The 14499-nt window shown below is 40.3% G+C and overlaps 1 protein-coding gene across 4 annotated transcripts in view; it reads right to left on the reverse strand.

The window, feature by feature from the left end:
• CERT1 (ceramide transporter 1) overlaps positions 1-14499 on the reverse strand; it is an 80701-nt gene that overhangs the window by 47022 nt on the left and 19180 nt on the right. For all 4 annotated transcript variants that reach the window (XM_065657876.1, XM_065657878.1, XM_065657874.1 and 1 more), the window contains one exon: positions 7766-7882. In XM_065657876.1, coding sequence (XP_065513948.1) covers positions 7766-7882 — 117 coding nt within the window. The remainder of the gene's footprint in view (positions 1-7765; positions 7883-14499) is intronic.

Genomic DNA, 14499 nt, shown 5'->3' on the forward strand with positions numbered 1-14499 from the left:
TGGCTCTGCGCTGGACTCTCTCCAGCAATTCCCTGTCCTTCTTGAACTGAGGGACCCAGAACTGGACACAATATTCCAGATGCAGTCTCACCAGGGCAGAGCAGAGGGGGACGAGAACCTCCCTCAACCTACTAACCACCCCCCTTCTCATACACCCCAGGATGCCATTGGCCTTCCTGGCCACAAGGGCACAGTGCTGGCTCATGGTCATCCTGCTGTCCACCAGGACCCCCAGGTCCCTTTCCCGTACACTGCTCTCCAACAGGTAGTTCCCCAACCTATACTGGAACCTGGGGTTGTTCCTGCCCAGATGCAAGACTCTACACTTGCCTTTGTTATATTTCATTAAATTTTTCCCTGCTCAACTCCCTAGCCTGTCTAGGTCTCGCTGGATGGCAGCACAGCCTTCTGGCTCAATGTCTGGATGGAGATCAGTGATGACTGGTATTCCCTGAAGGGTCCATACAGGGATCAGTGCTGTTTAATGTAAAAGATACTCTATGTAATTCCTCATGAGCTCTGTCTGCACCAAGCAGCCAATTCCAGGGAGAGAGAGCAGAACTCCACCAAAATGGAGCAGAACCAGAACAGGTCTCTGTCTCAGTCTCCCTTGGTGGAACACCCAACTCATGTTAAATACAAAGCATGACGCTAATGGGATGGCATATTGTCACTGATCACCCTGGATGTCAGTCAAGCTCTGCCCCATCCCTGCCCCCCTTCCTCGCTCCTCACACCTGCAGGCACAGAGCTCAGAACAGGCCTTGGCTCCCAGACAACAACTAAGACACCAGTAAGCTCTTACGTTCTCTTTGTTCCAACTCAAACACACCGGACAATTACTCGAAGAAAAACATTAACTCTGTCCCCGGGTGTTATCTTCTCATTCTCAAACTAAATGCAAACAATCAGGATAGCCATGAAAAAGAACTTTCGAACTGCATGAAGAAAATTAACTTGCTTTCAGTCAAAGCAGCACAGTTGGGATTAACAAGCATTTTGTGGAAACTTTAAGCTGAAAATGTTGGTTGTTTGTTCTTCCCTCCTCCCGCCCCCCATTCTGAAGTGCCCTTATTAACTGCAATCAAAATTATGCTGTTTAAACTTTGCTTTGCGGTTTTCCAAATTCATCTTTGAAGTAGGATTCACATTCAGAAAATAATAGTCTCAAAACTAAATGTCCCATTTCTAGTTTACTTGTTTGGAAGTGCATCTATTCAATAAAGGAAGTCAATGGACTGTTTTAATACATATGCCTAAATTTGACTTTACTATCCTGACAAATCCAGCTTTTCATTTTTTCCATTATCTAAACTAGCTGTGTACTTGATGCAAAACAACAGGAACTGAAACATCTTACTGAGTTTGACTACTGATAATCTAGAAAACAAGCTGTAGTATATCAAGAGTTTCACATTAGAATTACTTACAAGCTAAACTATCTTTGATCCATCGAGGCTGCAATGTCCCCTCTCCCCAGGCTATTTGGGGAAAAAAATTGCTAGAAAAGAAACCTATGTTTTATTTGCCCGATGATTCTGTATAACCTCTATTCTAAGTAGTTGACTCCTCCTCTCCCAGTATCTAATGAACAGTAGAAACAACTAAGTAGTCACTTCTGCAAGGTAGCCACTTGCTGCCTTTCACAGTCTCACTGAAATTCATGCCTCCTGCTCTAGGTATAATGACCTTGTGGATCATCCCTTCAAAAAGAAAAAGGAATATGGGGTAAACTGACCCAGGCTGGACACAAAGTACCCACCAAGCCACTCTATCACATTCGTCCTCAGCTGGACAGGGGAGAGAAAATTTAATGAAAGGCTCATGGGTTGAGGTAAGTATAGAGAGATCACTCAGCAACTACCTGTCATGGGCAAAATAAACACAACTTGGGAAGATTAGCTTAATTTATTACTAATCAAATCAGAGCAGGGTAATGAGAAATGAAAGCTAAATCTTAAAAAGCCTTCCCCCACCACTCCCTTCTTAACAGGCTTAACTTTATTGATTTCTATATCTCCTTCCCTCAGAGAATCACAGCGGGACGGGGGCTGCAGTCAGTTCATCACATGTTGTTACTGCCACTCCCTCCTCCTCATGGGGAAGACTCCTCACACTCTTCCCCTGCTCCAGCCTGGGGTCCCACCCACAGGATACAGTTCCCCACAAACTTCTCCAACATGGGTCCCACCCACAGGCTGCTGTTCCTCACCAACTGCTGCACCGTGGATCCTTTCCAAGGGGTGCAGTCCTCCAGGGACAGACTGCTCCAGCGTGGGCCCCCCACAGGGTCACAAGTCCTGCCAGAAAACCTGCTCCAGCCTGGGCTCCTCTCTTCACGGGACCACAGGTCCTGCCAGCAGCTGCTCCAGCACAGGCTTCCCACAGGGTCACAGCGTCCTTTGGGCACATCCACCTGCTCTGGCACGGGATCCTCCCTGGGCTGCAGGTGGGTACCTGCTCCACCATGGGTCTCCAAGGGCTGCAGGGGGACAGCCGGCCTGACCATGGGCTGCACCACGGGCTGCAGGGGAACCTCTGCTCCAGCGCCTGGGACGCCTCCTCCCCTCCTTCACTGACCTTGGTGTCTGCAAAGTGTTTCTCTCACATATTCTCACTCCTCTGGCTGCTGTTGTGAAGCAGCTTTTCCCCTTCTTTAATATGTTATCCCAGAGGTGCTACCACCATCACTGATGGGCTCAGCCTTGGCCAGCGGCAGGTCCCTCTTGGCTCTGGCTGGCATTGGCTCTGTCAGACATGGGAGAAGCGTCTGACATCTTCTCACAGAAGCCACCCCTGTAGCCCACCCCCTACCAAAACCTTGCCACACAAACCCAATACAGCAACCTACATACTCCTTACATGCCAAACTTGTGGGACATCTAGATGTCTGCCTGGAGAACGAAATTTTCCAGTTCAACACACTGAAGAAAGGTATTGTAAGAAATTCAGCAAATCTTAAAACAATATTTCAGTTTGATAAACACAAGATTTTGAAAATCAAAGACTTCAAACACTATCGATTTTGCTGAAGCGTCACAAAGTTGATAATAAACACATTCAGAATCTGTGTGAAAAAGATTAAAACTAAGATGAAACAAAATGGGGCAAATATAAGCTGATGCAGAGTTTCCCATGAAGCATTCATTTCTTAAGAAATTCTCATAAAGTTTTCAACTTGGGTGTTAAGATTAACAGTACAAGAAATCATTATCTAGGTCTCAGGAGTTCAAATTTATTTGCTCAAAATAAGTTTAATTATCCAGATGGTTCTCACAGCAAACAGCAATTGACTCCCCTCATCTATACCTTTGGAAAGTCAAAAAAGTTTATAAGGTAATATATCAACTCAATCACAACAGAGAGTAAAGAATGAAAACTTTGGATAAGTTCAATATGTGTAATGAAACACTTTCTGCTTCAGTGAAAGAGAAAATCTTGTTTTTCCATACTACATAGCACATATTTGTAAGAACTCACATGCTGCAGGAGTCCATGTTCTCTACACATAAACCCAGACATTTTCTGCATAGCACAGAACTAACAACATTTAACCCAGTTTCACTAATCTTAGGTTAGAAACTCCATACTCCATTTTCAAACCATGGTAGGGTCCTTAAGTCAGTCCTTCAATTTATTATTTAAGAAGAGAGCAAGTTTTCAAAAGCTTTGATACCTTGGTGCTCATGCACTATCAATGTTTTTAAATAGGAGAAATGTGGAAAACTAGTCTGGTCTAGAGGGCTTCAGCAATATTGCCATTAGACCCACCTAGGAAAAGGTTATCAGCCATCTTAGACCTCACCATCTCTTAGGGTAGGAGAACAGAGAAGCTTCCTAATGATACACACCCTTAAACCCAGATATTTTAGAGATAAATATCTGCTCATTACATTTATTGAAACATTTAAGTAGACGAAAGGACTCTTGGTTACACAAGAACTATTTCCTTATTTGCCTCACTGATGGTTCGCTGGTTTAGACTTTTCCCTCCTCTAGTTCAGGGAGATTTTAATAAGCATTTTAGAAGCTGTACTTGAAACACTGAATCTAGTAAACATTCCAGAACGTTGATACAAGAAAAGGCTAATGCAATAATAAAAACCAGCAAATTGTAACAGTTTTTATGCTTGAACATTAGATGTTTCACATTTCTCAGCTACCAGCTACTCATTGGTGTTGCTAAGCAGAAAGATTTTCTGAGTCTGCTCATACTCAAATTTAATTAAAAATTCATTTAAAATCAGTGTTTTCTCTGTTTGGAGCACAATGAAACACATTCACAAAGTTTCAGTCCATCTTTCATAGTCTAAAGATAAACAACCTTGTGACATGCTACAGTAAGTCTCACAAACATACTTTTGTTAGCAAATAGCTTAAGCAGCCTACCAGATCTACCCACTCCGTAAGCAACAAAGAGCTTCAAAAACAAACAAAAAAGTACTTTGTATAGCAGTAGGCTCAAGTTTATCAAAATGACTGCTTAGTAAAGGATATAATTTCCTCTGTCAATTTTATTCAAATTATTGTGTCTGTTCAAGAACCTAGTTCTCAAACGAAACCAATTTTTATCCAATAAGATGTTATCAAGGAAATTTTGCTTGAGTTTTGGTAACCTGACCAGGACAGCTGCTTCAGAAAATTTCAGAGTACGCAAATAAAAATCTGAACTTTTCAGTGAAACAGGGTATTTTGCCTCATAAAAGCCCATCTCTTCTTCTTAATCAAGTGTTTAGATATAAAACTTCTACAAGAGGTGAATAAAATCAAAGGATGGGTGAGAAGTTACTTAAAGCTAAGTATCACTGAAGTGTTGTTCATACAAATTCAAATGAAAAATGCAATTAACTTCCAAACTCCAAGAAAATCTATTTTTCAGATCTTATCAATGGTATTAAGTGGTACATTTTCCAGTAATTTTTTCCTATAAAGCTGTATATACATTATAGGATATAGCACTAACCACTCAATTTGGAAAATATAGAAACAAAACAGTTGGGGACACATTCTTTAAGAAAGGTTAACAATAATCAGCCTGAAAACTGGATTTGAACATTTCTGGTTTATGTTTAACTACATCAAATACCTAGTCATATGTATATAGCACTTTTCCAAGGCTTCAGGTGGTAAGATTCCTATGTATTTTAACAAGAGCAGTGAGTAGGAACAGATGCACTCCACACCTACAACATTCATCAGATGAAGCTACTACCGTATTATGACGACAACAGAATATGGCACTGGAAAAAACACACTAATAACTCCTTATTTTCTGAGATTTAATTATATACTCTTGAGTCCAAGCTGTTTTTACAAGATTGCATTACCTTTCGCCGTTTCCCTTGCTTTGTCTTGATCATAGTGTTTAGTTGCATACTACAAAAAGAACGCTTTTAATATATGAACTGGTTTGATGGTTTATTTAGAAGTGAGGTGTCATCATATTTCCCTCTCCATTTAAGAATGAAAACAACTGCTATTTGTCTTGAACATTGTAAACACTATGGAGTAAAAAGGAGTATGCAAGAAACTGAAAGATGTCAGATAGCCACGAAACTGCAAACTACACATAGTAAAAAAAGCCATCAGATTCACAACAGTTAAGTCCAGTGTTATTACATTAGGACAGCAAAATGCAAACTGAACTATTTCTCATCAGTTCAGCATATACAGAAATAGTTTTATTTCTACTTCCTACTTGTAGACATTACTTTTCTTCAGTTTACATGACATTCCAGAACACGACTCTTTTAGCAATGAGCAGAAAGATAACTTTAATAAAATAATGAAAAAAGCACTCATTACCCCTAACTGAATACTAACTCTGTAAATGTTGAAAAAATTGGGTAGTGGAATTTTCCAATTAACCTCTCACTCCTTTAAATGTCAAGACAGATCTGGTAAAATTTATTGCCTTTTTTTTTTAAAAAAAAAAGAACCACCAAATTCTTGCAAAGCATGGGAGTTTAAACCATCTCAACTGAAATCACTATTAAAAGAGGCCTTTTTTTAAGTGGAAAAACTGCATAATTAATCAGGCTTCTTCACAAAGGCAGGTCACTTTTGCACTGCTAGAACTCACACCTATCAACACTCACTATGATCTAAAAAGGAGGTTGCATAAGATTAGTTAAGTTTACTAATAATACCAAACAGAAAAAGAAAATCAAACAGGTGCCTCATGATAGGGGCTGGGCAGTAAAGCAGAAGAAAATTCAGTGTCAATAAATACAAGACCTTTTTTTGTGACACAGAAAAACGATTCCAAATTTACACATTAAATGACAAACTCAAAACTATTACCACTTGATACTTTCATATTATTAACAGGTGCTTCCATATAATTGTTATCTCAGAACTCAGCAACAGTTAAGGACAACCTTAGAAGAAGGAAAAGAACAGCATGAAAAAGACTTTGCTTTGAGGTTGTGCAGAGCAGAGTTTGAGACAGAATTTGTGTTTTTTCCTCCTTCATTCCTGAACAGTAGCATGCAATGACCCAGCTTGCATTTCTGCTTATCCAGACTTCAGGTTAAGTTCTACATTTCACCAGCTAAATCACTGACCAAACCTAGTCTGAATTTTAGCCCAAGGTTATCAAGTTCCAGGGCCCCACAACCCCACATCTCAAGATCTCCATGCCTGTAAAACAATTTTTCAAATGTCAGCAACATGGATGTGTAATCCAGCAACTTGTTCAATGTATCTCTTTGGATATTTCTCTCACATATTGCAATAGTAAAAAAATTCAGTATTTTTGTCTCAGAATACTCCATGGTCAAATTTGTATTTTTTCACTAAACCACAGAAAAGAATCCTGGTTTTGTAACTTAATATGTATGTTTTAACATTACTCCTGTATCCAAGTGAAGGCAAAATGCCAAGCTATAAATGGACTGATACTCTGAGATGATTTTTCTTTAGACAACCATTATCAAAAGGCAGCACTTTAAGTTTAAGAGCGTGTACTGCTTATTGTAAGGCCTGCCCAATAAAAGCTGAAATTTCCTAATTACACATAGTACACATAAGCAATACTTCAAGAAGCTCAAGGTAAAAATGCGTACTTAGATACCTATTGTAATTTGTATTCCTATAACACGCATACAACTCAGATGCAGAATATGCATTGTAGTTACACGCTACACCTTGGGGCAGTGCCTATCTTGTACCTGAAAACAAAATGGATGTTTTGCATGCTACATACTTTAAAATGAAAATAAATGAGTTAATTGGAAGACATAAGGAACAGATCAGGAAAGCTGAACCAAAATGCTGATGAAGAATAGGGCCTTAAAAGACAAGGAGACAAATGACAGTAAACGGATACAGTAAAAGCAGCCAAACTATGAAAGAGAGTAGCCTAAAACCAGAATGATCACCTAGGAGAATTGACTCTAGGACTAACAAGTTTAACATCTAAGATACAGAACAATTCAATAATCAGTATGGGAGGATGGACAAAACCATTAATAAGTCACTCAAACATAATGCAAGCTTTTGTTTTTCAAGCTAGAGAGCTCAAGAAAGGTTCACAGTTATCTCCCAGTTCTCTAAATTCTTATCTATGAAGAACAAGCAAATCAATTTCTTTGAAACATATTTAACACACAGCTTCATTTTGCAGCTTTCATCTGTCATAAATACCTTGAGTACTTTAATGACTGTACGGGGAAGTTTACAACTCTCTGCAAGCACCACCAGATCTAATAAAAGAGTGAGAAAGGAAATCATAAAAAAAAAAAAAAAAAAAGAAAAAACATACCTTGTGTTGTTCTATTGCATCTACCCACTGTTGTCTGTGGTCTGGGTCCTGAGCTCGGAGGTACCAAACACTATCGTTTACGCTAATATCAAATCTGCATTCATCAAAGTCATGGGGCTGTGACAGAAAAGAGTGTAAAAGTAGCTAAAATTAGCAACATGATCAACAATACCTCACAATATTTTGACACTCTAAAACACTGTAGTTAGAAAACCTGGTCTACATTGTCTTGAATTCATCTTATATTCTAAATTCTGTTTTATGTAGCTGTCTCACATAATGAACATACAGTCTCAAAATTAAAAATGCCAATCTTCTGAAACAGAAAAGTCTGTAACACGTTCTTATTAAATAAAATTGTCACAAAAAATGTTCCACACAACCATTGACCAAAACATCATCCTTCAAACAAATCCTTCAGCAAAATAACTACTGGACACAGCCAGGAAAATACACCTATATATAAAAATATTTTTTTAATTTCAAAGCAGGAAAAAAAAGAATTAAGGTTATTGCTATCAGTACTGATTTTAGATGGAAGGAATACATACATTGTAGCAAAAAGCACCAGAGGACAGAACCATAAAAGCAGACTACAGCAAAGTGACAAGAGCAGCAACTAAAGGAAGCTGTGGCACCCTTTGCCTCAATTATTTTCACCATGTAAGACAGGATTGTCAGGTAACCACAAGCCACTTGCAATCCTTTCCAGTGTGGCCACTTGAATGCATCTAACCTTCAGTTTACATGCCACAAATACTAAAACACTTTTACTAGCATTACAATGAAGCCGGTAAGGAAAGGACAGGGTAAAAAAAAAACACCATCTAATTTGCCCTGTGCCCTGACACCCTCAGTTTAAAGCTACTCATTAGCAAACACCCAAGTGAGCACATTCCCCCCACCTCCCCACCTGAAAACTATTCTTGAAGAAACCTAACACAGGTATAGCTGACTTTTGAATTTGAATACAAAGAAAAATTACAAATGCAAATAACCTTAGGAAGCTAACAGGCTCTAAGGTTAAGGCAAACGGCAGGATCTCAAGGACCACAAATATTGATTCCAGATGCTAAAGACAAGTCTACACAGGTTAGTCATTTCCCTTACAGTACAAGAACCACTCTGTGAATACGCTTATCTTGCAGACAACTAAAACACTATGGATCACTCGCAAAACATTCCAAGAAAAACTAGAAGCCAGTCTCATTTGTTGTCATGCACCATAGTCCAGTGTCAGTGAGAATTATTGTCAAAAGATCTGGAAATGTGGAGCCACTTATAAGTAACACAATCTTTCTTGTCTAAATATACTGAGGAAAAAAAAGCACAACAGAAGTGAAACTAACAAATAAAAAAGGAACAAGGAAGAGTTTAACAGAAGTACACAAAGCTTAATGTATTTAAAAACCTCACATATTTGGTTCAGCATCTGCACCTATGTTCAATTTAAAGAAATTTAAACTTCCCACTGGGAGGGAGGAAACAAAACAAAACACAAAAAACCACTCAACAAAAGCACAAACCACACACACCAAAAAAAAACCCAAACCAACAAGCAAACAAAAAAACAACTGACAAAACTGACAATCAAGTCAATCAACTGCATCTACCAATTACTTACTACCTGACCATCTCAACCTAATTCAACACAAACAGTTTTCAAAACTGGTTCTACACACTGCTTTGCCTCCACTGAACCGCAGAACATAGCGATGCAAGAAGTTACATGTGGTGGGTTGATCCTGGCTGGACCAAACCTGGCCCACCAAACCCACTCTCAGTCTCCTCCCAGGCTGGACAGGGAGGAGAATACAGAACAAAAGGTTCATATATAGAGATGAGTACAGGGAGATCTCTCACCAACAACCACAGGCAAAACAACTGTCTTAATTTAATTTACTACCAACCTAAATCAGTGCAGGATAATAAGAAAAAAACAAAACTAAAGGCACCTTCCCGCCACCTCTACCCTTCTTCCTGGGCTCAACTTCACACCCAGCTTCTCCACCTACTCCCCCTACGCTGTGCAGGGGGATGGGAATGGGGGCTGCAGTCAGTTCATCACATGTTGTTACTGCCACTCCCTCCTCCTCATGGGGAAGACTCCTCACACTCTTCCCCTGCTCCAGCCTGGGGTCCCACCCACAGGATACAGTTCCCCACAAACTTCTCCAACATGGGTCCCACCCACAGGCTGCTGTTCCTCACCAACTGCTGCACCGTGGATCCTTTCCAAGGGGTGCAGTCCTCCAGGGACAGACTGCTCCAGCGTGGGCCCCCCACAGGGTCACAAGTCCTGCCAGAAAACCTGCTCCAGCCTGGGCTCCTCTCTTCACGGGACCACAGGTCCTGCCAGCAGCTGCTCCAGCACAGGCTTCCCACAGGGTCACAGCGTCCTTTGGGCACATCCACCTGCTCTGGCACGGGATCCTCCCTGGGCTGCAGGTGGGTATCTGCTCCACCATGGGTCTCCAAGGGCTGCAGGGGGACAGCCGGCCTGACCATGGGCTGCACCACGGGCTGCAGGGGAAGCTCTGCTCCAGCGCCTGGGACACCTCCTCCCCTCCTTCACTGACCTTGGTGTCTGCAAAGTGTTTCTCTCACATATTCTCACTCCTCTGGCTGCTGTTGTGAAGCAGCTGTTCCCCTTCTTTAATATGTTATCCCAGAGGTGCTACCACCATCACTGATGGGCTCAGCCTTGGCCAGCGGCAGGTCCCTCTTGGCTCTGGCTGGCATTGGCTCTGTCAGACATGGGAGAAGCGTCTGACATCTTCTCACAGAAGCCACCCCTGTAGCCCACCCCCTACCAAAACCTTGCCACACAAACCCAACATGGGACACCGAGTTTTCTAGTTCAGGTCTGCCTTCTTCGAACTGCGTTTGCTACATTATTATTACTATATATAAGAAAGATGTTTATCTGCTTTAGAGTAGGAAAGTTGCCACATCAATGTGTCATGCTTCTATGCCTGTTCTCAGCGACCTGTCTGCCAGGCCCTCCTTTAGCCATGTGAGAGGGGACATGCATCTACAGTAACTGAAGACTGTCCCCCAAAATCGCCCAAAAGACAAGTGTACAAGGATTAGCTATCAAGTTTTTTCCTGCTGTGACTGTATTCCTCTGCTCGATGTCTCTCTCTGAAGCCCTTTGGGAGGAGTTAAAAGCACATGCTACACTGTCAGAAGGACTTGCCAAAATTCACCTTAAAAGCCTGCAGTACTACTGATTCCACACTTCCATACAGAAGTTAGTCCAGTGCACAACCATTCTTGCCTTGCCCCTGCCTCCATCTTCAACCTAAATATCTGCTAATATCAGTTAAGACAATCACTTCTTTGCCCTTTTCAAGGGCAAGTTTATGTATTCTCTTTCTTTGCATAGCAACTTCCAATATGAAATTCTATGTCTCATTGCTATGACAGAGAAGGGAAAAGTTTTTGTTGAGGTCCAGCTAAAACCTTTAAACACTTCTCTGGGCCATTCACTGCATGCACACTTCAGCCTTACCTATCATTAAGAGACTAGGCAATCTAAAAGCCAGGTATAGGGTTATACTCAGCTCACTGTGCAGTTCCACGTTACAAAAAAGCCAATCGATCAGGTGGTCCTGTTAGACAAGTTGCTTAAAGATAAGAAATATCCTCTAACAAAACTAAACACTGCTTCAAAAAGGAAGTTCAGCAGGTGATACGTGATTTGCTCTTGACAGATGCATGCTACCTATTTACCATCTTATAGTACTCATTAATTGCCTATTTTCAATATTTTTTGGCAACTGAAGTCAGATTCATTATTTCTTCCACTTTTCCTCTGCTTTTTTTAAGACGTGTCCCATTGTAAAAACCCTGAACTGACTGAACATGAAAAGCAAGTTCTCTAATATGTTTTACAAAGAGCAAGTAATTACACATGACCTGGTCTTTTCTTAACACAGAACAAATCACATTGTTATCAAATAACCCTCTTCTCAACCAGGAATGAGTTCACGTTTCATCTTCATTGATAACTTGGCAGACTTCAGTATGTAACTTTTTGGTATCATCTGTTACATTCTTCTCTCCGTTGTGCTATGGACAAACTTCCTTCTTTTCCCTTTTGCTATAAATGCTTTTATTGTTTTCTGTAGCTACATCTAGGGGAGACCACAAAGTGTTACTCAGCACTTTTCACATCTGTCTTTCATACTTCTGACATCCTCCTGAGACTAGTTAGAGCCTCTCCTTATACTTGCTGGAAGTTTTTCCATTTCTCTTCACTTTCTTCCTGTGGATCTCAACTCACTTCATTTAGATCTCCTTTTTTTCTGAGGTTCACTGTTTCTAGCCTAATGTTGACTTTCCTCCTTATGCTTGGAAGCAATTATAAAATGGTACAGGTTCTTAGGCAGCTGCCTGACAAAACATTGGAGGATAAATAGGGATTTTAATCTGTAACAAGTTAGGCACCTGTGCTGACGCTAGCATGTGTCCTACTGCCCTTTGACAACCAAGACAAGGCAATAAAGAGGTATGTTTTCGTCACACAGGGAAGCAGGAAGCCAGCAGGAGTTCACTGTCTACCCCCAGGACCTAAAGCAGGTTGGAGAACTTCAGCTGCGTTTTCTTAACACCCCCACCTCACAGAAGCCTCAAGAAACATACATATATAAATTGAGAGGGCACTGGAGAACAAACCCAGAGTGATGTGACACTGTGAATGGGAGTACCTGAAAACCTTTCTAGCATTTTCAAAGGTGAGCTGGGCAGATTTAAAAGTCTGTGGCAGAGGCAGCCTGCGTGTGCACCCAGGCCTCCTTCCAGAGCCAGTATTAAAAAAAAAAAAACCAAACACATACCCCACAAACAAAACAAGGGAAAAAAACCACACACACAAAACCAAACCAAACACCACCACACACAAACTCCAAACAAAAAACCAAAACAAAAAAAGGCAACACGGCTAAATCATAATTCCATGCAAGAATATGCAGCAAGAAATATGCCTCCAGCATCCTCAAACACACTCTTGTCTGGCTCCTAAGCTTCCAAGGTACCTGCAGAGAATCCTTCTGAAAAAAAGGCAACTGCAAGTATTCAAGTGCCCCAGATCTTTCTGTATAAAACCAACTGATACTAGCTCTTAAATACTAAACAAGCAAGAACAGTTAACATGAAGAAACATTTACTTGGCTACAGTTACTGAGGAAGTTCATAGCCAGCTCATGTCTCCTGAGTCATAGCTAACCCCATTGCCACAAAATCCTTCCTGCTATACAGCTCTCAAGCCTGAGGTATTCATGAAATAAACTTCAGAGCACTATCTGCTTGAAAAATACTGATTCAAGTGCTTACGGCAAATCACACAGGGAAGCTTAAGTGTTTCTATATACTTCATGACCTTCAAGAGTACTCCACGGGAAAAATAATACTTGAACAAAGAAACTTTTGCTTGCTCTCTCAGTACTCTAAATGGCATTTCTTCTTTTCCCTACAGAGGAAAGCTGGGGCAGTTCATAGCAGATGGAACTCGAGTCTGCACATCACACCTATTAAAGCATACTTGTGCTGCTGTTTCCACTGCAGAACTGAAACTTATCTACAGTTAACTTATTGTAAAATTTTGAAGGTTTTTCATATTAAGAAAATACCAAGCAGAGCACTAGGACACAAGACAAGCAACAGACGCCTACAGAAAATGAGAACTGCCACTCTCTAGTTCTCTCTCAGACACAAATGTCAACACAATAAATGTGACACAGGCTGTTATCTAGTCTAGCTCCACCAGTTTGCAGTTATTAACAAAACACCACCATATACTGCTATGAAGATAACTGCAGTTTATAACCTGTGTTATGCATTATAATAACATTAACTGAGCGAAGACAAGCATTGTACTTACCTAATTTGGCAGTACAAAGCTATTTATCCCCAAAGTTTTGACATAGGTTTTTTTGGTGATGCCAGTAAGTAATTTTTTTTTTCCATAGAAGAAAAATTTTGTATAGCTGTACATTGATTTTGCCCACAGCTAACTGCAAAAACCTGATCAGCTTCTGAATGCAATTCTTGAATTTCAAAATTTCAGTCATATTTACGCCAGGTTCCAAAAACTTCCAATGCTTATTCTCATGCATCCTGCTAGAGCACCACATTATTTACTTTTCTTTGGACTGAGTTATCACAGCTATAAAGTCTTATAGGAAAACTATATTAATAAAAGAGTGATTCTACAATGAAGGCAAATATTAAGTACTACCTGTTTTGTTCCCTCTAGTACAACTATTGCAAAATTGAGATAAATCATTGCTTTAGAAAAGGTATTTTGTAAAGTGATGCATTTTGTTTTATGTAATTAAGCTTCACGAAATTATCTTAAGGGAAAAAGTTTGCTCTTAAGTGAAAAAGCTTGACCAATCTGAATTCCTCTGATGATCAGTTTCCTTTCAACCATTAGCAAAGACTTTAGTAGTAGCTTTAAGCTAAAACATGAAATCTGATGTCTCCCCCACTTCTCCTAGTGCGACTCAAAGCAAGTTAACAGAACTTCTCATTCTTTTTTCCAGGTAGGCTTGAGGATGGTGTCAGTCAAAAGGTACTTCACTGAAAAAATTAATTAAAACTTCTGTAATCAAAGGGAAAGGTTTTTCTTAAAAAATAGCCTAAACTTACATGCCTTAGATTAGAAGACCTAAAGCTATTAAAAATGCTAATTCTCAGGTTTTTTTGAATGCCTTATATAAGTAAAACTG

This window comes from Caloenas nicobarica, chromosome Z, assembly GCF_036013445.1.
Source record: "Caloenas nicobarica isolate bCalNic1 chromosome Z, bCalNic1.hap1, whole genome shotgun sequence".
Classification (NCBI taxonomy): Eukaryota; Metazoa; Chordata; class Aves; order Columbiformes; family Columbidae; genus Caloenas; species Caloenas nicobarica.